At 42.6% G+C, this 26,581-nt stretch overlaps 1 protein-coding gene and 1 long non-coding RNA gene across 4 annotated transcripts; one reads left to right on the forward strand and one right to left on the reverse strand.

Moving 5' to 3' along the window:
• Positions 1 to 1,484: 1,484 nt before the first annotated feature.
• Positions 1,485 to 25,385, reverse strand: GTF2H1 (general transcription factor IIH subunit 1). Of its 3 annotated transcripts, none has more exons than XM_068194033.1 (15): positions 24,996 to 25,327; positions 21,006 to 21,174; positions 19,019 to 19,211; positions 16,488 to 16,650; positions 14,739 to 14,832; positions 14,064 to 14,213; positions 13,091 to 13,170; positions 11,629 to 11,759; positions 10,492 to 10,579; positions 9,091 to 9,179; positions 8,068 to 8,185; positions 7,234 to 7,324; positions 5,752 to 5,867; positions 4,770 to 4,862; positions 1,485 to 4,199 (listed from the first exon to the last, which is right to left on the reverse strand). In XM_068194033.1, the coding sequence occupies exons 2-15, from the start codon at positions 21,157 to 21,159 to the stop codon at positions 4,113 to 4,115; spliced, it is 1,647 nt and encodes a 548-aa protein (XP_068050134.1). In that variant the 5' UTR covers positions 21,160 to 21,174; positions 24,996 to 25,327; the 3' UTR covers positions 1,485 to 4,112. The 3 variants fall into 3 exon arrangements, with proteins under 3 accessions (XP_068050134.1, XP_068050135.1, XP_068050136.1); XM_068194034.1 differs by lacking the exon at positions 24,996 to 25,327 and adding an exon at positions 24,802 to 24,826; XM_068194035.1 differs by lacking the exon at positions 4,770 to 4,862 and having other exon boundaries at positions 24,996 to 25,385.
• Positions 14,210 to 20,999, forward strand: LOC137476046 (uncharacterized). The gene is made up of 3 exons (XR_011000209.1): positions 14,210 to 14,931; positions 19,487 to 19,568; positions 19,687 to 20,999. It is a non-coding gene; the product is annotated as an uncharacterized lncRNA (long non-coding RNA).
• Positions 25,386 to 26,581: the final 1,196 nt, after the last annotated feature.

A 26,581-nucleotide genomic window follows, 5' to 3' on the forward strand; every position in this document is an offset into this window, starting at 1 on the left:
CAGTACAAAGGAGACCTGGCACAGCGTGGGCTGTGGGGAGCAGAGTGCAAGTGTACAGAGCTCCCTCACTGAGGGTACCAGGGGTCTGTGGGCTGCTCACTGCCCAGGGCTGGGCACAGGAGTGCCCAGAGGGTGGCTGGGCTCTCGTCTGTGGCCTCTGATTCTTTCAGTCAGGTCAGCTGTGCTGGCTGCATCTTGCATCTCTGGGCCTGGTTCCTTCCACCCCAAAAGAGCCCCCACAGAGCACCTTCCATCCAGGATGTTAACAAACTCCCTTGCTTTCAGCAGACAGACAAGGGCTTGGCTATCTTCTGGGGAGATGATGTGCTCAGAGAACAGAGGAAATGCAATAGCCTGAAAAACATGTGGGAGATTGGGTTAGGTAATTTCACAGCTCCCCAGGCTTTTGAGCTGTGCTGTAGGAACACATGTCACTGGGTTTGAGGGTCAGCATTAGATCACTAGTGATGTCTGATTGCTATACAAAAACTTGCTGTGTCCCATTTAGATTGAGCTCTAGTTCTTGCTGCAGGGCAAGGGAGGGCACGGAAACAAGTTGAGAATATTATGGCTCACATTGATACTCTTCCAATACAAAGGCTCCTAAGCCACAGGGATGCTTAGGCAGCAAGCCCTGAAAGGGAAACAGGATGGATAATGCAAAACTGGGTCTTAGGCTTTCTCACTGTTACCTTCCCTGCTTATTCAAGTGACTTTCTGCATAAAGCAGCTGTTTCATAGGAGTTTGGCCAAGGATAAGGAAAGCTTTCTAGCTGATACCACCTCCTAGAAGTTGTAAAGATGTACTTACAGCACAAGTAAGGGAAAATAGTTGTAGCTTTAAAAAAAGCATCTTGAGCAGCGAGTGGTGGAGAAACTCATCCATCTGGGAAGGCACAGCAGGGCCTTGGTGAGATCTTTGCCATGTTAGGAAGCTGCAGCTGTCTTGAGAGCTACCCTGTGAGCATGTAAGAAGCTACTTGTAGGGTGGCTGCAGTGGAAGGCTGTCACCTCCTGTCCCTGACTGGGGAGAGCTTTTGGGAGAGAATCAACCCAGCCTTTGTTGTGGTGCATCTAAGTATCTTCATCTGCTGAAAGGCATGGGCTGGTATCTGCATTTTCCTTTCTCCATTACTGGCAAAGTTCCTGTGCAGCTCTCCTGAACCAACAGCTGCTGCACCAATATATGGAACAAGCAGAGCACTAATGCCTGGAGACTTAAAGTGGCTTTTGTATGATGGGGAACAGAGGGACAGTAGAACTAGTAATGGTGTAGAGCCCTTGTGCAGCAGTAGAAGTTTTCAAGTCCTGAAAATGGAACAATTTGACAATAATTACATTGTAACACTTTTGCTGCTGACCTATCAGCACCAAGGGACAGATAAGCGAGTTACACACAGTTCTCACAATTTAGACCTCAACAGAGCTTGTTACAGATTTAATTCAATCAGAAAACACAGCCTAAGCATTGGAGAAGACGTCACTTCAGAATTCAGTAGGGTTTATTCTACAAATCTTAGATCAATGCCAATGATACAAGTTTTATGAATTCTCATTAAAAATACAAGTCAGTATAAAGATTCCAATAGTAATATAATGCATGATTATTCAGTTTCAAAATTTAAGGAATGAATCTGTGTTTTGGACCAAGCTACAGAAAAGGGGAACACAATGTAGAAAGAATATTTAGTTTACCTCCCTTTACTTGAGGAGGGGCCTGTGCCTTATTGCCACAATACCTGAAAAAGCAATATGAAGTGCATAGCAGCCTTGCCTGTACAGTCTCTAGGCAAAACTGTTGAATTTAGTATCATAGTCCTTCTCCCCCTAGTTCTGGTCATTAAGGTACATTTTGATAGCCTGATATCTTTATAATAACTTAAAGCTATTGCAATATCATCCCCAAAATGGTTATAAACATCAGTCCTTGGAGCTGTAAAATGTTCTTGTGATGCACTGGCACTTTTTCACCATGTTAACCATTTTGCCCAGTCTTTCCAGGAACACTAAATACATTCCAATTGAAGGTGAATTAGTTCCATATTCAAAACTTTCCTAGGATTTAAATGAAGTCTCAGTGCAGTCTAATATTTAAATGTGTTGTTCATAGCTTCAGGCACAGTTAGAATATAAATCAGACCTGTTTTCTTGACCCTAGCTCTCCGATATGATGAAAGGTGTGCTAGCTTTCAAGGAACAGCTGGAATTTGGTCCCAGAATTGCTAGACCAAATGCTTTGGATTGGGGGAGAACAAAACTACCCTTTTTTTCCTGGGAGCTGCCTGCACTTAGAAGGGGATTTGGCTTCATAAAGCCATGCCCTAAGCCTAAATTTTAGAGGAAGTTTAGTTCTCACAAGAGGTAACTCTTGACAAGATGTGCACCTCATCCCCCAAATGCTGTAGTACATCTATTTATTCCCATTGATGTTTTCACCCTGTCAAGACCAGTGGGCATCTCTGATTGAGCCCAGTCATTTCTTGTAGCAGAACCACACGGACGGCGCAGAGCAGAGACCATGCGTGGATCTGCAGCAGCAGACAGGGAATGAAGCTGAACAATATGCACACAGTTCTGAACAGGACTTTGGTGCAGTGATGCTTAACTGAAACTCAGCTTTTACCAAAGTATTATAGCATAATACAGAAATCTGAAAGAAAAGGGTCAAAAGAAGCTGCTGACTTCCATGCACCAGTTAAAGAAAAAAACCCTCTTGCATAAACAGAGCAGCAGCACAGAACAAGCACCCACTTGGCTACACCAATACATCTTTTCTGCTGTAGGAATTTTTAAAAATTATCCACCCAACATCATACTACCATGTTTTAGCATCGTACCAAAATGTAGTATTAAGCCATCATGCAGGTTTGGGGAATTTCTTCTGCTGTACTGAACACTGCTGTGCTTGCTTTGAATACATATTGTCAGTCTGATTTGTCTTTGTAGTAGATGCATCTTTAACAGTCACATTTCATCTGAAGTAAAAAAAAAAAATTCAGTAGCCCATACTGGGCTGTTGTCCAGTCAAAGTGACCAAAAAATACAAGGTTGTCATTAAACTGCATATATTCTAGAAAAGGGGGTTACTCTGCATTTAAGTCACATTTTATACAAGACAAGTTAGTCTGAAACTGTGAACTGATTCTATTTAGAACAAAGTATGGCACAGATTCCCAATACCTATGGACACTGTGTAACACATTTTTCTCTTTGCAATGATTATCAATTCGCCAAAAACAGTATAATAGTCAAAAGGGAAGGGTGAAGGAAAACAGATTTAGGAGAAGAAATAAAAAATGCCTAAGAATTGAAAATAAATGACTTCTTTTGTAAGAAACTTTATTTAATTTCATTTTTAAAAATGCATTCTCTCCTCAGAACAAATGCCACCATAAAAAAAAAAATTTGCAGTAGCACACACTTGCACTCAAAAGGAAACATGCAAAATTGATGGCTGAAAAATTTTTGCATAAAAATTGAAGACTTCAGGCAAAAGCTTGCCCCTCTGTACCTTTAGGGACCCCAGACCATGAACAGCTTTCAGTGCAATGTCTCTTGCTTCCAATTGGTGGGGAAACATATGGCAGGAGCTTGTCTTCTGACAGCTACGCTCTCCCAGATATTTGAAGCAAAAACAGTCTCAGCTATGTTTTAAAACATCATTGTTAAACTGTTGCAGGAAATACAAACAGAATTCAAGAAAATGTCAGAATCCAGTGAAGAAAAACTTTTGAGATCTACCCTGTGCCATACACTTCTTAAAAAAAATTAGACAGGAAAACAAATTTTATTAATACACCCTCTTTAAATTTTTTATTTCTGAAAGCAGCTTTTTATGCAAACCAAAAGCAGTTCCTGAGTAACTGCAGTAAACAGTGTCTTTTAAATATATTTGCGCCTCAGCTCTTCCATTTTGGTTCTTCCTTGTTTTTCTCCCCAGTTTTCAAGTTTAATCTCAGTTCTTTTTCAAAAATGTGCAAGTTCAGTTAGCATCGTTTCCAGAAGTCCACAGCTTGCAGGTCTTCCTGCAACAACTCTAAGATCTGCACATACCTAGGCTGTAGTCCTACCCTATTGCAGGCTTTGCTCTCAGACCTGTACAGGATGTGCCCTCACGTCTTCTTCAGCATGCGCCGGGACTGCCACGTGTGGAACTTATTGTAGGCTGTCTGCAGCATCTCTTCTATATGACTTACCAACTGAAACAGGAAAAGGGAGAAAACATTGTCCCAGCTGCTGGAAAACAGATTCCCTCCCCTTCCTGTCAGGTGCATTCTTGTTTTTATTCACTATGAGTAATCTTGCTAAAATCAGAGAAAGGCCCTTGAGGTTCTGTTGCAAAACATCCATAGAGGGAGCAGTGCAGAGAGCTGCTGAGCTGAAAGGTAAGGGGGAAGTGACACCTCACTGTGCTGTCTGTTCTGGTATTTAGTCTGTGACCACTTCAAATCTGACATGGGGGGAAGAGTTCTGAAGTTGCTCAAGTTCTGCTTCATGGTGGAAGTGAAAAATGAAACGTGAATTCCCCTTTCTTTCTATCACTCCTGTAATTTCAGGTTACAGTTCTTGTAGTTGCTGGCATCACTCAGCAAACTGGACAGGGAGAGACAACTGCTTAACTGTGTACCCAATTTCCCTCTGCCCATTTCCTAGTCAACAAAAAAATTAAAATGCCCTAGGATAAGAAGTAACAAAGCTATCATCCGCTCATAGTTAAGAATGAAATGATTAATATGCACCCACATAATTAAATGGTAATTTCCCCTTACATTTGTGCTTAAATATTGTCTCCGAATCTTTTCTTGGAATGGGCAGAGCTTCATAACCTGAAATCTTTCCAAGTTGCTCCTCATTTTCACAACCTGAGAGAGACAGAAACCAGTATTACAATACTGAAGAATTACAGTAAGACAGAAGTTTCATTTCCTTTAACAAACTGCTCTCCAACAAAACATCTTATAACTAATTCTGGGGACTACTTCAAGTTTGTGTAGTTTGAGAAAGGAAAGTTATTCAAATATCAGTCTCTAACGCTTCTCTATATTTATTTTTGAGATAAGTGCAGTATGACTGAAAGTGCAGTTTGCCACTCTGATTATTACCCCCCTAATAAACACCATAAATACATACAAGATATTCACAAAATGTTTTTTTATTGTTTCTAGCAAAGACTGGATTTTCAGGCCACATTTTGCAGCAGACATGCGAATATATCTGAATGCAAATTTTAATCTTTATTATCCATGTGAGATCAAAAGCAACAGAAAAATAGACCTGGCTGTAGACAAACATCTGTCCTTGAAGGCAACTTAGTTCTCAAAAGCAGTGTGTGTCCTGAAGGTATGACAGTGGTTTTTGCAATGGATAGAAGAATAAGGGAAACTTGCTTGTTCTGTCACTGTGGAAGTTATTTCTTGGAGCTGGGGAAAGGAGGTTTTAGTTTTTGTATTTTAAACTGGAATGAGAACCCTGCAGCTGCAACTGAGCTGCCCATTCTGTATGAAACTGGCTAACAGCTACTGCTCCTAAAGGCAGGGACAAGGATGACTTTAATTAATAGTACCAGCAGAACTGTTGAGAAAAATAAGGTTTCATGTTATTTTGTCACTTTCAGTTCTAGGGATGAGTAAGTGCTGTACTGATTTGAGGCATGTGTATTAGCTCCATACTTCAGTAATGACAGCCATTCTAAACCATGGTCATTCTAAACTACATCATAACCAGGGGCCATAAGAGGAAGCTCTGCCTTACCTTTTCTTCTAGGAATGGTGTGTTAACAGGGAAGCAGGACCAGAAGTGTCGTAGCAGTTCCCCTACTGCCACATACAAATGTTTTAGTTCAGACTGAATGTCATTTGGCACCATCTCTGCAACAGGAAAAAGGGTTTTTTACGTCACTTAAATGAGAACTAAGGCTAATGAAGGAGCTCAGTGATGTACACTTCCACTACAGTCACAGAATGATTGGCTGGGAGAGAACACTGAGATGCCTCACAGCAATTAGATCAAGACTACCAGCAGCTGTTAGATCAGGTCAGCTGCTATTTATGGCTCTATACTTGGAAGCTGGTGTATTATTTAGGAAGATCCATGCCAGGCAAAGAATGGACACCAAACCTAATCCAGGATTAGAAGCAGTATATTTGTATTGTTCTAACAGTGTGGCAGTGCTGCTGCTGGGCTGTCCTAACAGCACAGTGCTGCAAACTCTGTGTGGGTACTTCAAGTTTTTCCCTCTATCTTATGTTGGCAATATGGTCACAGCATGTGAAAGATGGAAAATCCAGACAGGGAAAAAAGAACTGTGTCCCAGGCATTCTGAAAGAAGAAAGGGTGACAGAGTTCAAGAACAAGGAAAGAGCCACAACTGTAAAACCCCAAACAAAAAGTACAAGTAGTCAATGAGGATGAGCACAGTGAACTGAACAGTGAATATCAAATTTTAGGATGAGGCTCTTAAAAGAAAGAAGTGGTGGTCAGGCTCAAAGAAGTGTACCACCCGATATGTCAATCAGGATGGGTAAGAAAGCCTCACCACTGCTTGCTGATTCCTTTTATTTCAGTACCATAAGGAACTCATACTTGCTTTTTCAGCTGTCTGAATTACTTTCTGCTGCTTTTCAGACCAAGTAACACAAGACAAACTGGAAAAATATAATAAATCCTGAGAACAGGGATTCATCTGCTCTGAGAGACAGGAACTCAAACTGGCAGCAATGTGACAGTAGGAAAAGGGGTGGTTGAATGGAGGTGTGAAGAGGACAGGCTGTCTGATTTGCCCTTGCAGTCTACAAGGAAGTTGCCTTTTTTCACAGCAAGTGAATCTTAAATGCAGGCTGCAAAAAACTTAGTTTCAGATGATTATCTAGGCTTTGCTTCCTTAAGAGTTTTCACAGAGTATGTTATATTCTACAATCTAGGGGAAAAAATGCTGAACAAGTAAAACCCCACATCTGTAAGACAATTTGGTATCTGCCAGGTGTTTCCTCCATTACTTGCTGTGTAAAATGTTCTCTCGTTCACTTGCCTCAGCACTGGTGTAGCCATTACCACCCCCATGGTGTGGCTGGTGCTTTTCTTTTGTTGTGTAACCCAGTACTACTCCAGCTACACATTTCCACACTCTCCTTTATCACTGTAACATATTTTAACGGAGAGATGAAACAGCAAGCCAGCTAGTGCTGTGCAATGCACCAGGATACAATTAAAGCATTAGACATCCCAAATCCTTACGGTTTATGGCTTGCTGTGTTCCACCCTGCATAAGTGCTCCTCCAGGTGACAGGACTGCAATAGTGCTGGCAGCATCACCACTTGAAAGAACCTGGAGAGAAAGGGAAAAAATATTTCAGGTCACTTTTTCTGATGAATTATTTTTAAAATAAGATTAGTTGAACGCATCCATGGACGTTCAGGTTCTGCTCTTTTCCAGAATTATGTGCTATAGCTCATTTGCAGTGAAAATGCTCCAATGAATTCCAATCCAACTTTTTCTCTGCCTAGACCTTGAACAGGCTGTGCACTTACTCAGAAGTAAGACTGAGTATTACTATGCAGAAGTGTAGCAGAATTGTGGCTTTATTTAGGGCCAAACTAGGTTTACAAACAGTTGGCCACAGGGCTCTGCTGCCCTCCAAGTGCCAGCACAGAGCTTCTGTGCAGCCCAGAGCACATTGACAGCCTAAGTGCATTTAGGAGCAAAAGACCAGTTCAGTGAAAAACCTGCTCTCTGTAACCTCCTATACTTCTCAGGGTGGGATGAATACACTGGCCTGTACATGACTGCCCTGCTTTACTACCTTATACCTTTACCATTTCCTCAAAAAAAAAGGAGGAACAGAAGAATACAACTGAGCATCAGCAATGACTCAGTTTCCTCTAGTGTAGATTTTAAACGTAACAGCTCAAAAGGTAAACCTGTAAAATAAATCAGTTAACAGAAAGTTGAGATAATTTAAGTTTACCACGAAAACTTGAAACTTCAGTAGATATGAGACACAAAACTGTATATAAAGCAAGATGCTAAGCTAAGATCAAGAGGGGCACTTTTAAAATATACTTCCATACCTGAGTTAGTTTGGGTACATATGCTTCCATTTCTTGTCTAATACTTTGAAATGAATTAATTATATCCTGACTGGTTGCATATTGCTGTGATTGAATTGGAGTTGGACCATGGTAATACCTGTGAGGTGAGAAAATGGAAGGGAAAAATGTTATTAGTAAGAGTAAAGCAAAAGAACAAATTCCTGGACAGTTTTTCTCCTGTTTTTAATTTCATATGCTTTGCAATTGGTAACAGTACTTTATTGACAAAGTACAATATGTTGCCACATGGGAGGAGGCTGGCTTAGGGATGGTATGGCAGCAAATAACAGTTTATACTGCTGAATCTGTGATCATCATTTTGCCAAAAAGAAGCTACCCTTGCCACCAAATTCTGGAACTATCATTAGAATGGAACAATTCACATAATTTTCAACTGAAACTAAGCTAAATGAAGATAGGTGCACATGTGGAACTGTTCTCTTCCTGGTAGCAGTGCTCCTTTTCTGATGTTACTTCTATGGTTCTCAAATTCAAATCTAGAAAACAGAAGGACTACCATTAGAAAAATCTTAGACCAGTGAGCAGTCCAAACTATCCCAACTGCACTTTTTTGCCTGAGAGAGGATTTTTCTTGGAATTCTGTATGTTTTCATATGTACCACATTTTTCCACTGAAAGCTGCAATGATGTGCTGAACTATGAACAGAGGTCTGTCAGGCTTTCACAGAAAGTACGTGTCAAGGTCATTCAGGTTGGCTTACAGAGACTCAACTCTCTGAAAAGCAAGATGGAATTTGGCAGGGGTGTTGGACTAGATGGTCTCCAGATGTCCCTTCTTTTCCCAACCACTCTGAGAAATAAAACTACAAATTTAAGAGAGGGAACTGGTTTATGCAAAATCTCATACTAGGTTTCTAAACTCAGCTGTAACACACCTGAGTGTGGCACAGTAGGGACTAAATCAGCTGGTCCTGTGTGGGCTGTGATGAAACCCCTGATAAACTGGCTCTGCTGAAATAGCTGTGCATTATTTTAACTTACCTATCAGACTTCTTTAAGTTTAGTGCAATAGTTTTAACGCTATTATTCTTTGATAAATCTTCGTATTCAATGGCCTCCTGCAGTTTTACCTAAAATTAGCCAAATAATGATACATGTTACTAATGAAGGCACAAGTCCATATATCCAGTGCTTTCTTCTGGTGCATCAAGTTTGAGCTGAAGGGTTACTAAAACCTTAAAGAAAACCCAGGTATGGAATGACTCATGCCTGCCCTCCAGAGGGAGTGATGCCCAGTGTTGTTCAGGATGGGCCATTGGGAAGTCTTGGCACCATTGCTTATTCTCCAGATTCTGTTAAAATTAGGCAGTCCCTACGACTTCCAAAACGTGTTCCAAAAAGTGTATGCAGGTAATCATTTGTGCTCTCTATTTATGTCCCTCTAACTCCAGATTAGCAGAAATACTAATGATTTAATGGCTGGTGCACTGCAGTCTAAGACTAAAACCACAGTAATTACCCCAAGCTATGTGGTGACAGCAGAGCTGTGGAGTATTAGCAGTGAGAGGTAACAGCACAGTGATATCACTTTGTACAACTACAAAACTATTTCTGAAGTCTCCTAGTCTCCTGCTACTTTCACTCCCCTTTTCATCACATTTCTTCTAGTCTTGCTGTATAATTTTCTGCTCAGCAAAACTTGCAGCTTTTGAGGAAAGTCAAAGACTACCCCAGCATTTACCAACACATGTATTCTACAAGATCTTCTCACAATACAACCAAATTTTGAGTCTCTCTGATGTTTTCTGTTTAGGCTGTCAGCTCCAGGAAGAGTATTCAATTCCATTTTACAGCAATTACAGTACTATCTTCCACTTTGTGAGCTGCTCTGGTTAGTCTAGACTAGGCCATTGCCCTGTATTTCATTGCACCAGGTGTCACTACACTCAGTTCAACCTCACTTCAGCTTCTAAGACAAAGGATGTCATGTACCTGTTTCATCATCCCCCCTACAAACAATGCACTTGACAGGTTAATATTGGTGCTTGAACACCAATATCCTTTTCTGATGGATGTTCTCTAGAAGTTTTCAGGCATTTGGAAGAAAAACAAAAGGAAGGGGGCTGAAAATAGGACTGCAGCAAATGGAAAGAACCAGATTTCTGAGTCCAATCTGAAGTATCTTAGAATTTTTTACTTTCATTTGGCACTACTGAAGAGACAAACAGCACAATACTTCAATGTGTAACTTATTTGTGTTTACTAACAGAGGTAACAAGGTTTCTTACAGGCTCTTAGGCTGTTGCTCTATATACTTCTAAACAAGGCTAAAAAAGTTTTACTTCAGATGTGTCATAAACCAAGTAAGGAACTTTCAGCAATTTTTTGAGAGACAGAGCTTCCAGTTCCATTCAGTTAGAATCACATCAGCTAACTTTATACCTTTTTCAGTGGTGGCTGAAAGAAATCTGAATCCCTGGAGTTTCCATCCGTACTGCTGGTCTCACTGTAATGGTCATTTTGTGCTTCTCTTAAAATAGAGAAACAGCATTAAGAAGAATTCACCTCACAGGAAACTTAAGATACAAGCTAGAGACAAAGTAAATACATCTGTTTCAAAAACTTCATATGCACCTTCACATACTTTTTCCCCCTTATGTCTTAATTTCTAGCAGTTGGTGTAGACAGAAGGAACCAACTCCTCAGAGTAACCCTCTTTGTCACAGGGGAAATTCAACAGCAGGGGAAGGTGCTGGTCCTTCTCTTCAGAAATAGCAGCATACCAATAGTGCATGTGGCACACAGCAAAATCATGGCTAAATTAGAAACAATTTGTATACACAGTTATGCAACCAGGTATTAGCAGAGCTCTGGGAGTCCTGCAGTACAACTGTTCCAGCAGACCTGTCCTGTTGTCCCTTCCTGAACTGAGAAACAGAAACACTTTTCCCAGAAGAGATTGCTTAAGGTGCAGGGCTCAATTTGTGCAAAACAGAAGAACAGTGTGAGGGAGCCCCACTAAACAGAAGGGAGTATTAACTAAGATCTCTCACAGTTAAGGTCTGTAGGATTTGGGTACAGTAGTAATCCTTGCTGGGTCTCCATGAAGCAGTTGTAGAGCAGATGACCTGACAGGTGTTTTTGGTCAGGGGCAGAGTACTGCACCTGAGAAGTCTTTCATCGGATCCACCTATGCCACACTGCAGGAAGCTCCAGCAGACCTGCTCCTGGAAGGCAGGAAATAGGAACTCCCTGCACCAGACCTCACCTCCACACAGCACACAGAACACTACTTCTGCTGCCTTCACCAGGGCTAGACATCTAAGGCAGACCCATTCTTTTCTTTTTAATCTGCTTTATATCATAACTCGGGTAAAAATAGCAGTCATCATTTCAAACAGCTCTGAAAAACATCTATAAAGTAAAATGAAACCTAAAGGTATTTTCATTTTTAAAGAAAAATAACTCATTCATAAAAAATTAAAAGAAAAGGTTGTATGAATAACTGAAGATGTGCTTCTGTTTTGGAAATTCCTTAAAATTTACTCCAAAAATCTATTACACAGCATTAAAACTTACTGTTTCCTGAGGCCAGCTGCAAGGACCATGGCACTATGATGATTAAAGCGTTTTATGATGGCAGCATTGCTGCTTTCTCTTGCAGACTTTGAGGCATTTGATGTAGAGGCCACAGAAGCAGCACCATAGCCCTACAAAGAAAACAACATTAATTCCCTCTTGCCCCCCATAGCAGCAGGACAATTCTGTTTTCCCTTGAGTCAGGAAGCCCCCTCCTCTGCATCATCATCATCATCATCCAGAGCATCATTTTCCTACTTTTGCCCCACCATCTCCTTATGTACTTTGAAAAAGCTCCAGTGACTATTTTATTCTGCTAGCACTTGGCAATTTAGAGGTGTCAGAGAGAAGGTAACAAGTCTTATGCAGGTAATTTTATACCTGCATAAAGTATATGCATGATATAAGTAAAAACAGAACTAGCTTAAAAAAAATTAAGGATCATCTGTGCAAAACAGGCATTGATGGCAAGGAATAGACAGCAATTGTTTTACTGCTACTTTTTAACATCTAGTGGGACACCAGCAGCCTACAGGCTAAAATATACCTGTCAGGAGGATGTGATACCACTAGAAAATTCAAAAAACTTCAAGCCTTAAAATGCTAGCAAAGTTCCCCACTTGCCAGGTGGTACTTTACCCCATGGGCAGTTTCATGCTTGCTGTTAATCAGCCTCAAAAGCAAATCAGAGCAGTTTACAGAGCACTTCAAAGACACCTATCCTAAACTCATGGTCCAGTTTCAGGCTGCTAGCTTTGGACAGTTCCCACAAAAAGAAAATGAAAAAAGAAAATCCAAAAAAACACCACTAAAAATCTTAAAAATGCAGCTTCATTATTAACTACAACTGAACAGTTTCAGTTACATCAACTGCAGAAAAGCACATCTCTAAGTTACTTCACATTATGGTACACTATTGATATGAATTGTTTTAACTTGTTATTGGAGGTAGGTAATAGTTCACATGTGTCATAATTTTAGCCAAAAAAAAAAGGTATTTGAAGCTAAACAAAGAACACTGTATAAAGTGTCCTTCAGTTAGGCTGAATCAAGTAGCAGTGTTCAAAGTAAGAACAAATCCAAGACTTTTTCCTAGTTTGTGCTACTCTTCTGTACATTGTCACAGACTCTAAAATGTAGCAAAAAACCAGAGAGTTCACTTTAGACTAAAAAGCCAAATGAAAGAGTAATTCTTTAAAGAAGGGAAGTCCTGTACACCCTGCACACCAAGGCAGGTGTGACCACACGGGTGCATGGGCACAGTCTCCATTTCCCTTCACACACAGAACAGTAGCAATGTTGAGTACCCAACCACTGCCACTGCCTAGTAAGGGATTTGTTTTAGAATTAGCATCTGTAGTGGTTTTAAAAGAAAGATCCACTTAAATGTAACTAAAAAAGGGGTATGGTTTTCTTTTGGATTTTTTTGTTTGTTTTCTGTTTTGCTTCCCCAAGTACTTACTTCATCTAATGTTTTATCTTCCAAAGCTGTTAAATCTATCAGAGGGTTTTTCACTCCTTGAGACACCATTGCTTTTAACCCTGTGTGAAACAAATTTTAAAAAATAATGAAAAACTGTATCTAAACAAATAGCATAACTATGGGATCATTAGGTTATATTTAATCTTTAAAAGAAGACAGAGGTTCTGCACAGGCCCAAATAACACTGGAACTAAAACTTTAAACCATTTTTAAAGTTCCATTTAAAGTAAGCAATAAATGTGGAAAGTTACTCCAAAACATCTTCATACTAATTAGCCCAGTTTTCACCAACTTCTACACATCACTGAACACTGATTAAGGAAATGAGATGCAGTTATAGTAGTGGGAACTGGGAAGCCAAAATTGCTTTTCTTCTAATTTTGGCACTGTTCTGCTGCCCTGCCTGGGTTGTATGACAGTTTATATCTGGTGATAGCTTTGACTTGTGAAGGGTTTTGCATTCCTAACAGAAGGCCTTCAATACATATTATGGAATGGTGGTAAGTGATCCCAACTCTCCTCATTTCTGTATCATTACAAACCTATCTCAAAAGTTCATAAAAAACTTGAGTCGGGTAATATTTCAGAATTTCAGATTAAAAAGACTGACAGAGAACAAGGATGAAAACTCCTCTGGAAAATCTGGACTAATAGGAATCTCATTTACTAAAACCCCATCTATAAAAAAAGCTGCACCTGTTGTAAATTGTGCACATACCACAAAACAAAATCTATTGTGTACACAGAATTATTCCATAGTAACTGATGGCACATAATCAATCTACCAGGACGGCATGCTATAGAATTTGCAGTAAAGCTTACTTCTAGTGCTGCCACTTTCCAAAGGCTAATTTGTTCCAAGAAATGCTCTCGCTATGAAACATGCTCAGAATGGCAAAGCTGTAGCTAACTTGCCATGACCATCTGTATCTGTCAGAGACAACCAGCTTACCTTTCTCATCCAGTTTGGCACATTCTGCAAAGAGGTCTTTTGAGCCTGTATTGAGCCTGTCCCGATGAAAATAATGAGACTGAAAAAATCGTGTCCAGAATTCCCTCTCAGTCATGTTATGTGGAACATTCTCTGCGTATTTCATTTTTACTGTGAACAAAACCCAGAAAAATTACAAACTTCCACAAATCTTAACATGGTATTTTATATCACCATTTTCTTGATGGCTTCCTTGCTTTCTGGCTGCCTCCATTCATTCCCGTTAAATGGAAGGGACTGCAGTAGTTAAGCATGACTAAACAGGTACTCATTTATGCCTGTAAAGCTTTGAAAAGTGCATGCAACAGTGGCCTGAACACTCTTGAATTGCCCCCACACTAGGGGCCAAAATGAATCAGTGTCAGTGTTCATTACAATGGAGGGGAAATTATGGAAATCAGCTTATTTTCCTCCCAAAGGTGATTTCAAGAAAAATAACAATTAATTGGAACACTCCTTAGGATGGTATCGTGGAAATCAAACATTTACTCACAATTTAAAAAACAGAAAGTCAACACAAGTTAAAATGCTTTCATTTAATAAAATCTCAGATGAACATTTCAGTCTTTCTACAGTAAGACAGTAAAAAGACCAATCTTAAATGGATGTGTTTGGTATGTAAAACACTGCTGTTACCTGCAGGGTATGTCCGAAATATGGATTCGATAATATCCGAAGTCAAGTTGTACCTCAGCCCGTTGCAGCCGTCTGTCTGAGGCCGTACATCAGCCTGAGAAAAAGCACATGGGGAAAAACCAGTTATGTCTGGATGCTTTCTCTAACTGGAGAAGGAAAAGAACTGGCATCTTGCAAGCAAGGTCTGCTGCAGGTAAAATAATCTTCCTCCAGTAATCCATAGTGTATTTGATCGTACATAGGTACTTTAGAATGAGGAATAAACGAGCAAACATTAATTACTTTATTATACTTGCCACTTAATGGATGATTTAACAAGCAGACTGCAGGATTTAGAAAGCAGAGAGCACTTCATTGGTCAAAACAAGGTATGCTTAATTAATTTATGCTTATCCTTGTGTCAAAGTAAAAATAAGTAAGCATACTGTATATGCCTCATGCTTTATTGTTCACTCAACAATTCAGCTAAGTGAATGATCAGTGGCTATAATGAAGTGACAGAAAAGGCTCTTACACCTTATTCCCTTATACACTAAAAACATCTTGGTATAACTGATAAATAACACTGAATTTAAAGCCTGAGGATTAGCCTTAGTCAGAACATTGAACTTAGATCTTAGTGATCTGTTTAGGAAGTTCTGGAGGAGGCGAGTGCTCCGTCCAGTTCAGAAACAGGAAAAGTACATGACTGCATAGGCTGCTGCCTTTTCCTCCTTTTCCTGTGTACCTCAAGTCTACCTTTTGTACCGTCTTCTTCCTAGGCTAAAACGCATTCTTAGCAGAGCCAGTCAGATTTCACTTGAATTGGAACATGCAAATATCTAAGATATCTTTTTCATAAATGCCAAGAACACAAACATAACCAGTTGGTTTAAGAACGCTCCAGTTTTGAAGGTTTGGTGGGTTTACTTTTCATTGTGGTTTCTTTTTTTTAACATTAACGTGTAAGAATAATGGGAGACGGAAAATCAGAACAATCAAATTTGTTTGGCAACTGATTCAGGTTTTTCCAAGGTGGGGGGGGAACCCAAAGGGTTGTACAGCAGCTAAATTAAAACAATTCCTACCTCGTCTTTCCCTCCCAAATCCACTGTGTGCACAGTCATTACAAAGGTGGAAGTGGGATTCCATCTAAAGAGTCCCATCTGTGAGTTTTGTAGCAGAAGCAGAAACACGTCTCTGTGTGAGCAATCTGATGTACCTAGATTACTTTTAGATTGCACTGAATTTACTGAAGCACAGGTTCTACAAATGGGTAAAATAACTGAAAGTTAGAGAAAAAGAGAGAGAAAATGAGCTTCCAGATAGAAAAGTTGTTCTTCAAGTAGCTGAAAGCATGTAGTGGTTTAAAAAAATGGGGAGGGAATAAAACCCTTATGTGGAAAGGTTAATTTATGCATGTCGATGCTGCCACAGATATACTCTTTAATTTACTGAGCTCATACATTTTAATCTAGTGACCATATATACACATCACTCCTGTTTTACAGAAGGCAGAGCAGCAGTACAAACATCATCTGCCTATTGGCAATTTAAAGTTCAAACTGGGCATCTTAAACTGATAAAATGTTGAGGTTGCAGATTAGCAGGAAACTTTTTTTTTCTCCTTTACACTTGGAATAGCAGAGAGATGTTGAGGAACCAGGAAAGTACAACATTCACGTGTATGGGAATGAAGTGCATGAGCAGAACTCTCACTTTCCCCAATTTGTTTGCTCTAAAATCCTATAAGTTAAAAGTTCAACATACCAGGAATGCTGCAGAGATTCCCACATCCTGCTTATTAGGTGTTGCAGAATTATCCCCTGCATTCAGGCTTAAACGGTTGGCCCAGAATTCTTCAGCACTGATTACTTGGCTCACAACAAGGTCTTTATAGAGCTGAAACAAAACAGGATCTTCTTGCAGCATTCTGGTAAAAGAACGTATTGAATAGAATTGAAACACTGCAGAATAAATCACTAGTATTTCCACAACTAGCACGAGTTCACAAAAGGAACAGAAACAAATTTTTCTTTCAAAATGCTGTGCATTTCTTAACAAGACTGTGTAAACAACCAGCTATGTCAATAGCACTGCTTGTCTGAAAAGACTTAAGAAATGAATGGTAATATTGAAAGTTAGAAAACAGTAATGCTTAAGAAAAAGTTATGTCTTGTCCTAAAATATTCTGTGTTGCTTTTGTGTCTTTGCACACCAGGACTGGAATCTCCTGAACTGTAAAAGCACAATGAATATTCTTGCTGTTCCATAAAAGAAGTAAGATGAGGGGGAAAAAAAAAAAAGGAGATTTCAGCGCTGTCCAATTCTTGGTTAAAGATCTTAAATTCAGTAGCTGCAGATCTCTATTCTAGTGCAAGAGTATAGATCACAAAATATGTATGGGATAAGATCCCTTAAAACACATTACCCCAATGGTTGTTCATTTATGTGTTTCTGGTAACAGTAGGATCTTCATCCCTTAATCAGATATAGCACAAGTGTGAGACACACTCTGTGTCACTACTTCCACCAGGGAGCAATGTTTACAGAAGTTATCATCCACATATCAGGTATCACTGCCCAAAATGCAAAGACTATGCACTTGAATCTTCACTCATGCTTATGCAGCTGTTTTTATAGCTGTGTATCCACTGGGCTTTTCAGGAAAGTGTGCATGTGTGTTCACAATCTGCCAATAACCTCACCAGTCTCTACCATGCACCTCAGGGTCTTGATCACTTGCAAACAATGAAAAAAATCAGGAGTCTTATGGATATGGTCTAGGGATGAACACGGATAAACTACAATCTGGACAGAATGAAAGCCTTTAGCTGCTCTAAGAACAAATCAGGATGAGGTGGAAGTGAAAGCTTTGTGGCGGGATATGTTTTAACCACCGGGGTTTTTCCAGTTTTTCTTATTGTCACAAGTATGGATTAGTAGCAATTCTTACAAATTAGTGCAGCTGAAAGCAGTCTGTTATTCTGGTTATTTCATTAAAGCGTGGAATTTTGGTACGTACCCAAGTCCCACATATCAACAAATGAAGGAAGTGCCACGGGGACTCTGGATGTTTTACCCTCCCACAACAGACTGGATCTTTTCTGCCTTAACTGTTGCAATTAAGCTAAATGAAGCCCCATCACCAGACATGGACTTCTAATCAAGAGAACAAACTATGGCGGAGTAGATGCAGGGATTCTGGCTTTTCTGTAACTAGAAAAGCTCCTGATACTTCATGGTGTGATGCTGTAAAACTCCATTTAAGGAGGCAAAGATTCAGAGCTAAGATTGCCTGTTTTCTCAGCACCAATACTGTCAGAAATAAGGCACATAGCATAAAGAAAAGAGTATGGGAACAGTGCCAATGCATGCTGCACTGCTGCAGACCCTAGTGGTTGCTGCAGTGGTGGAACCAGTTAATCCTGTGTCACAGCTCCAGCTCTTGCCCTTCTGCTGGGAAATCTCCTTGTTAAGATCCAGTCTGTCCCATGAGGCAAGGCTCTCATGTTTTGAAAAATCTAGCTTTAACTTAACTGCGTTCAGAGCTAGAACAGTCTTTGGAAATGAAAGCTGTAGACACAGGATTCACAGCAGACACTAGAATGAAGTGAAACTCTTTGGGGGGATGCAGAGAAGAGAGCTCTGTGGCCACAGGGATTGGTTTAACACAAACATTTTAAAGGAACGGAAATGTATCTCAAGAGCCCATTTGGGAAAAGGACTTACATCCTCAATATCTTCTCAAACCATTTCTTAGAATAAACATCCTGTATGCCAAATAACAAACTTCAGCCTTTCAAGTGAGATGCATGAAAATACCTAACAATTTAGTAGTCTGTAAAACATCAGGGAAGATTTGAGGGGCAAATGGGGCTTTATGGGGAGGAAAAAAAAATCACCAGGCTCCACAACATTTCTGGAAAAGGAAAAAAAAGTCTTTTTCAAGCAACTTTTCTAACTGATACATATATATTTATGAAGACTAAAGAGACAGACTGCCAGTTGGGTGCTCTCCTCTCATAGCTACGGATAAGTAAGACCGTGTGGCAGCCAGACTGGCTGCCTTTACACCTCAAGAACGTGTCACTAAGCACAAAAGTGTATCCTCAACATGTGACAGTTATGCAAGTCTCAAGGAACTGCCTTGAAATTGAAAGCAGGGAGTTTTTACTAGAGAAACAAATGCTGTATCATTCATGATGTTGAAATAACAACAACTGTTAACAGAAATACACGATAGTTAGCTAACAAAAGAAAAAAAAAATCAATAGACTCTTAGGCTGCTATCCCTTTACCTGTTCTTCTCCTCAAGTTCTTTATTTGCTTTCCTTTTGAACTTGGGCAAGAGCTGTTGAAGAAGATCCTTGACCGCATCTCGTTCCTTCACTGCTGTGCTTTCATTGGAGAAGTGGAAGTTGGTTGTGTCCCCTGCATGCAATACCAGCTGCAGCTGAATTTTAGCTTTGCCTTCTGGACTGATTTTCTGGCCTAGATTGCAGAGAGACAGACAGTAAGCTTATACAAGGAACTGTCTTCCCTAGAGTATTTGCTTATAAGCAGTTATTCTCATCATCCAATTAAATACCATTATCCTGCATGTGAATTGCAGCTGTGAAAATGGAACAGTCGGTCTTCCCCTGGAATTAGTTTGAACCATGCACCTTGTTCACTCTAAAATACAATACACAGACAGTAGCAGCCTGTTGCTTAATACCCTTCAGCTCCTGCTCAGGAGTCCTGATTCATCTTTGCACCCCCCACAGCATTCATTAGAAAACTGCTGCAAATGAGGCTGTCATCACCTGGACTCTTTAACCTGGAAGCAATGCAGGCTGCTGCTGAAAGGTGACCTCATTCCCCCTTTCCACTTCTTCCTGCTACATTTCTTGTATGATTGCTAGTGTTTGTGCAGCAAGAACCACAAAACTGATCCACTGAAAAGCATCCCCTTTTGTTTGTCCAGCTGGCCCAGCTCCTGCAGAAGGACAGTGGTAGGAAAGCAGAGGTAGGGTGAGTAGGAGCACACCTGGATCCCAGTTTCCAGTGGTGAGCTAAGTGCAGTTAGCCACTAGTGCTCCCCAAGTTAATCACCAATGCCTCCAAGGTACTACTACACCCTCATGACTCATAAGAAAAATCTAATTCCTGCTTCCATCCTCATAACCAGAGGGAGCAAGAGACTGGGACACATATGCTTATGGACCTTTGTGCTATAGTGACTTTAGTGAAGCACTGTGAATGGCACTAACCTAACTTTTAACATCAGCTCTTTCTCTAAAGCAAGTGGGAACCAGATGTCAACACTAAATCACCTTCTCTATTTCAAATTTACAAATACATCTCACCCTTTTTTATTTCAGATGACAAAAAGCACATCTTTCATCTAAGTTAAAAATACTTCAATGCCTATACATGTACATATTTAAAATACAAGGTGCTTAAGTGTAAGTTAATAGCTAAATAAAAGCTTCACAAATTTGATTATTATAGGTGAATGGGGCTTTTAAACTTATCACTTTCATATTTAAGAAAATATCATCTGGTTCTGATTCATCACACACTTCTGATTATGCTGCAGCACTTGTATGTGACTTTAAACAGCAATAATCACTAAACCATTAACAAGTGACATATACAACTTACTTTTTATTCCTTCTTTGGCATTAGATCACATGAAATATGAGCACTAATTGGAGCCAGAAAGGCAGCATGCTATAGACATCTACTGATTAGTTTTGACTTGCAAGTACTCTGCTGTTGCAACAGCAAATGCTTGTTCAGAATGTTACCAGCTAGGCCAAACTACAGAAGGTGACACTTCTGAAGCTATGGTCTGTTGGATGAAAATAAAACTGAGTTCATTTTATATGAAAATCGAAACAGCTTTAGATATTGAGTTAAGCAGATGACGTGCCAGATAGTTTCTGCGTTAGGATGAAAATCCTGTATGCTTCCTTGATCCTCCTCCCACCCTCCCCTCTGCAAGCATATGGCATAGATTATTTTTCTGTTCAATTTATTGCAGAAGCTTATGAAAGCTAATAGTAAATGCAGTGTAAGTTAAACATCTGAAGACTGCAGAAGTTCTGCAGTAGCATCCTTATGCTGGTGATGCTTCACCCCAGTCCTGATCTCTGCTGCTACAGAGTATCCTGGCCAGAGCTCCAGACCCTTGCAACCTTCCTGAGGTAGCTGTAGGTAGCGTTATACGGCAGGTGAGCTTTGCCCGACTTAGGCATCCACGGCAGTAGTGCTGAGTGCAGCAGGCGAGTGCTCACTCACATTTGATGTCTGCATACATGTGGCTGACGGTGAAGCGGTCCTTGCCCTCGGGTGCCCAGGCAATGCGTTCAGCCATCAGGTACAGGGCCCCATCCTGCTTCTTCTGACGCACCTTCTTCACTATCAGCAACACTTCTTCAGATGATGTTGCCATTGTGGCTACACTGAGCTGTCAAAAACATAGAGTTGAGCTGATTAGCTGTGCTGTAACTCTTTCACTACTCCTATCTATATTAAAGTATTACAGCCCATATTTACTTGTTCATGCCTATTAATTTTGTGAGTATTTCAGATAAACATGTTCCCCTCTTTCAGTAAATCAGCAAATTTATTTAAACAAAATACTCCCACCTACCTAAAAATTTAATCTAATTATATTGCTGATACTGCTTTTGATCCACTAAAAGACCCACAAATCTTACATTTAAACTGATAACTAAATTTTCCTGTTTTACTGTGCTTTTACTGTTTTTTTTAATTCAGAAGAATACTGAAGCTAAGCAATGACGAATTCCAAATCTTCTCTGGCACTGGCAGCAATTCCCTCTTTCAGTGGGAATGGCAGATGCTAAGTCATTTCAGAAAAGGGAAGGATACAAGGTATGGGAAAAATAATGGATTTTCAGTTCACTGTGCTAAAGATAAGGTAGCCCAGTAAGACTCAGGTGTTCTTACTCTGGTGGGGTTTGCCCAAGGCTTGAACAACATTTTGTACACTAGACTGCATCTGGCCAGTCCCTCTCCTCCGAAGTCTGAGGAACTAATGCTACATATACTACAGCACAATGGTAATTCTGTCAGCAGTCTCAAACCAACAAGACTTTGGATACTTGCTTCATTGTTCTCCCTAGCAGTCACTATCATTCCTCTCTCCAGGTTCACCCTATAGCCTCAAATTTGTCAAGAGATAAAGAATATGGCGAGTAATACTACACTCTGTCAAACATACTGTTGGTACACTTATCAAAAATGTACATATTTGGTAAGTTTGCTGAACCTGCTTAGTATGTCCAGTTGCTGTATTTTGTGTATCATAAACTTTACTACTGATATGCAAAATGATATTTTTCCAATGCTAATATGACGTTGCATGTGCCTCAGAATGCCTGTAATGTTTGCTGGAGTGCATGCTGAAGTTCAGACTGTATCCTGCATCAGCTATCACACTACTAGTAGGTATCACAAAATGGTAGTTCTAAGCATTTAAATTCACATACTTATTTTTTTCTTAAAAAAACCCAAAAAATAACAAAATGCCAAGCAGCAGCAAGGTAAGACATTTTGTTGACAATTTGGATGGTAGTACAGTTTTCTCTTTAACAGAAGTCTTACAAGCTTCTGTGCAAATGAGTTAAGTAACACACTAGATGGAAAGATGTAACGGCAAAAGGGCTCTGCACTTACACTTCACTCCTTCTCAATTCCAGCCATCCATGGTTTTGCTAAAGAGTTCAGTCATGCTGAGCTGAATGTGGGGTTTCACATCAGCACCACTGCAGCAGTCACTAGAACACGCTGTGCCACATTCAGAGCATCCTTGGTAATACTTCTTCCTCAAAGAAAACTGCATGGCATGATTTCAGGACTGTTCCCTAGCATAATCCATTACAGTCTCCCAGCAGCATTATTCCCTTTCGGTGCTATTCACACAACCATTTAATGTAGTTTCCTGTTGCAGATCTGCAGTCTCATCAGCACCTTATCCTTACTGGAAAAAGGCAGCTGACCACAGACTCGCAAAGACTGAAACCTCACCATGTGCAAGACTAGGGATTTGATTTTTTTCTCCCTTTGTTACTTTATAGTGCTTTAAGGTCATTATTATCCAGTGCAATGGAGGCAAAGCCACAGAACACAAAGGAATTAAACTTGTACAGAACAGCAAGAAAAAGGAAAGCATTTCCACAGTCGGGTTCATTTTGATGCCAGCTGCTCTGCTTTTCTACCACGCCATTTCACCTACCTACACCCAGTCTTTCAACTACAGAAGCAAAGAATCAGCAGCTACCAACTTCTCCTTTAGAGCCTTTCTAGTACCCTGCAGTGTACAATCTGTGAGAGCACAATTATCCCACAAGTGGCTCATTCCACCTTCTGGGAGGGTGAGCACCCTGCCTCATGCTGTTCTTCTTTCTGTCACTGCTATACTTCCTTTTTCCTGCAGTAATTTACAGTGGCAGTGGGATGATACAACTCACAAGCACAATAAGCATTACCCAAAATGGAGAAAACCCTGAGCTGTCTTTTGAACAGTACATTAGAAAGAATTAAAAAACCCTATTAATAATAGGGATTTAGGAAGGTTACCGTCTGTCACTAATGGAAACAAAATGGCTTCATGTTACAAGAAGTACAGGAAAAATTCTAATATAGGAATCTTGCTTGAGGATTTCATTCCCTGTCTCCTGTAGGGAAGGCTACATCCTTGCTAAGCAAAGCACACACGCAGAGCTCAGCTTTTTTTTTTTTTTTCTTTTTGAGCATGTAAGGCTTATTATGCAGCAGAGTGAGAGCCATCAATGATGTACTTGTACCTGCCCAAATTTCTTAACCTCTACATTTAACATCTGAAGTTCCCAGGAATCAATACTATGGATGATGACACTGCTGCTGTACAGGGCAAGAACTGCCACATGCACACAGAGAAATACTGTTATTTTGTGGCTTTAAGTGATAATTTTAACCTGTTACAGCATTAGTGTTCTAGCGGCTGGTACAAGTATCTTGCAGAATAGCAAGGTCAGACAATTTATTTTAAATTCACCAGCAGCAGAGCTTGGTCAACAGTTCTAAAAGCACTTGGATCAACCAGAAGCCTTAACAGTGAGGTACAACTTGTCATCAGGCCTGTCTTGGGGATGTTAATTTCAGCTGCAGTTTACAATGGGCAAGGTCTCTTAGGAAGCTTCATCGTTGGCATAGACCAAAAGAAATGTTCTGTGTGCTTATCCACCTACAAGCCCTTCCCTCCTAGTTCTGTGGGAGCAAACAGCTTCTAGAAATACCATCAAATGCCAACAGCTATCCTTCCTCCATTGCAGTGAATCCTCCTAACCACTTTTAAGATACGGCACCTCTCATCTCTTGTTTTTTATATCACCTCTTCTTAACACTCTGTTACCAGCACTTCAGTCTCTTCCCATACGGTTTTGTCGAGTTCTGAGCAGAAATAAAGGAACGTTTGCACGTTTTAGTAATCCTGACCTGGCCAGGGTGGGCATGGGCTGGCACGCAAGCTCTGACAGATCAATGCAAGCCTTTCTGCTGCTGGGCTTCCGCTCCCCGCAGGCAAGAGCAGAATCACGGAATATCTGTGCCAATGGCCCAGTGTGACCCGCAGCGGCACAGGGACGCTGCCAGAGTCCCTGGCAGCTCCAGAGTCCCCGCTCCGGGAGCGGGCAGAGCAGCGCCCCGCGGGGCGGCAGGGATCTGCCAGCGGGATGGAGAAGCGGCAGCAGCGCCGCTTGTCCCGGGCACGTCGTGGGGGATGCACGGTCCTGAGGAGCCAGCCCGGCCTTCCCCGATCCGCATCACCCACGCTCCGGGAGGGATGCCACCCTGCCCCGAGACGGGCCCGAGGACACCTGCACGATCCGGGTGCGCCCGGCAGCAGCTGGGGAAGGCGCTGCCGTGGCACCTCTTTGTCTGCCGCCCGCACCGGGGCAAGCACCGGAGCTAAGCCCGGTGCCCCCGGCCGCCGAGCCGCCGGCGCAGCGCTGCCGTCTCCCCGCCGCCGCCCGCGGCCCCGGGGAGCGCAAATCGGCGGTGCCGCCGCCCCTTTCGTCTCTTCCCTCACCGCAGCTCCGGCCCGGCCACCGTCACACGTCCGCCGGGCAAGAAGGAAGCGCGGGAGGCCAAAGGCCGCCGCGGCACCATCGCGACGCGGTCCCGCCGCCCCCGGGGACGGATCACAGGGCGGCGCGGCCGTGAGACGGATCGCGCCCCGCGGCCTGCCCGGCGCCGCCGTTCCCCCGCGCCGGCGGCTCTTACCGTGCGGGTTGCGCCGGGAGCTGCTCCGAGTGCCAGCGGCGCTACGGGGGTCGGGCCGCGGCCGCCGCCGGGGCCATGGGGCGGGCGGGGCGGGCACGTGACCGGAACGGGCCGCGGGGCGCCGGAGGTGGGGCCCGCACCACGTGACGGGGGAGCGGCCCTGAAGCCGCGCGTCTCCGGCGGTCACGTGGCGCCGGCGCCCCTCCCGGCCCCCGCCCCGGTCACGTGGCGGCCGCTCCCCCGTCGCCATGACGGCGGCGGGCGGAGGGGGCAGTTACGCGGCAGTAAAACGGTACCGCCACCGCCCCCCACTCCGCGCCCCTCCCCGCCCGGCCCGGCCCGTTCCCCGCCGTCACCCGTCCGCGCGGGCCCCGCTCGTCGCCCGCCATGGGCCCCGGCGGCCCGTCCTGCTCCGCTCCCGGGTCGGCGGCGCCGCCTCGCTGCGGGGGAGGGGCCTCCCCTCGGCCCCGGCCCGCGCGCCGGGAGGGAGGGGGCGGCGCGCGCGTTACGGCGTCACGTGGGCGGCGGGCGGGTGCGCGCGCGTGACGCCGCTTCCTCCTCCCCCTGCCGCGCGGGCGGCGCGTGATGCTGCGCGGTGCGGGCGCGCGCTCCCGCCCCGCCCTCCCGCGGGTCACGTGGCCGCGCTGTTTGGAGGCGGCGGGAGCGCGGTGAGGCAGCGGCGGGAGCGCGGTGAGGCAGCGGCGGGAGCGCGGTGAGGCAGCGGCGGGAGCGCGGTGAGGGAGCAGCGGGAGCAGCGGGAGCGCGGTGAGGCAGCGGGAGCGCGGTGAGGGAGCAGCGGGAGCAGCGGGCCGTGCTTCCTGTGCGCCGCCGGGGCTCGGCTCTCGTCCCCTCCCGGCGGTTTCTGAAGGGGTGCGGGGTGGGGCGTCCTTCTGTCCTTTGCGATCCTTCGCCTTACTCCCGGTACGCGAGACGAAGTGCCGCGGTGTCCGCGGTTCAGCCCCGGCCGGCAGCTCGGGCCACACAGGCGGGATGTGGCAGAGAGCGGGCATGGCAAAAGTGGCCATTCAGGTTCTTAAGACGCTTTGAGAAATAACTTTTCGTTTCGTGGGCTCTATGTGCCTCTTCCCTTTTCCTAGTGCTGGTGAGAGTGGGCGCTCGTTTTTCTTTTGAGGAAATGTACATTTCCCCCATGACGGGGTTTCTGGGAGGGAGTTCCTTAATTTATGGGACCGCATACTAAAGGTTACTTAGAAATTCTGGGACTTGCCTGTGCAGTGTAACAGGTTTAGCCTTGTCTTAAGCAATGTACAGGTTTAAACTTTAAACTCAACAAGAAGTTATTTTAAAGAATGTGCTGCTTAGGAAAAACATGGGATTGTGATTTCAGTGATTATTTAATTCTTGGTTGTCACTCTGTGTTATCTCTTGAATGCAGGAAAAGATGTGGTGGAGAGGATAGCTTATAATTGTATCAAAATGCACAAATGTTGTTAATTCTGAATTTAATATAACTTGAGAATAATAATGCTCCTTAAGTTTATTTTTGGGGGGAGAATATTATATAGTTATACCAATGCTAAATGTTTTCCTTGAGAAAGTTAGTTTCAAATCAAGAGTGCATGCGT

Source organism: Anomalospiza imberbis, chromosome 6, assembly GCF_031753505.1.
Source record: "Anomalospiza imberbis isolate Cuckoo-Finch-1a 21T00152 chromosome 6, ASM3175350v1, whole genome shotgun sequence".
Classification (NCBI taxonomy): Eukaryota; Metazoa; Chordata; class Aves; order Passeriformes; family Viduidae; genus Anomalospiza; species Anomalospiza imberbis.

Excerpts from the sequence above, each read along its gene's own strand:
- GTF2H1 (XM_068194033.1), bottom strand. The coding sequence starts at position 21,159 with ATGGCAACATCATCTGAAGAAGTGTTGCTGATAGTGAAGAAGGTGCGT. Across the intron at positions 19,212-21,005 it reads CATGTATGCAGACATCAAAT|GCCAGAAAATCAGTCCAGAA; the intron begins GTGAGTGAGCAC and ends TCTGCAATCTAG. Across the intron at positions 10,580-11,628 it reads GCAGCTGGCCTCAGGAAACA|AGAAGCACAAAATGACCATT; the intron begins GTAAGTTTTAAT and ends CTCTATTTTAAG.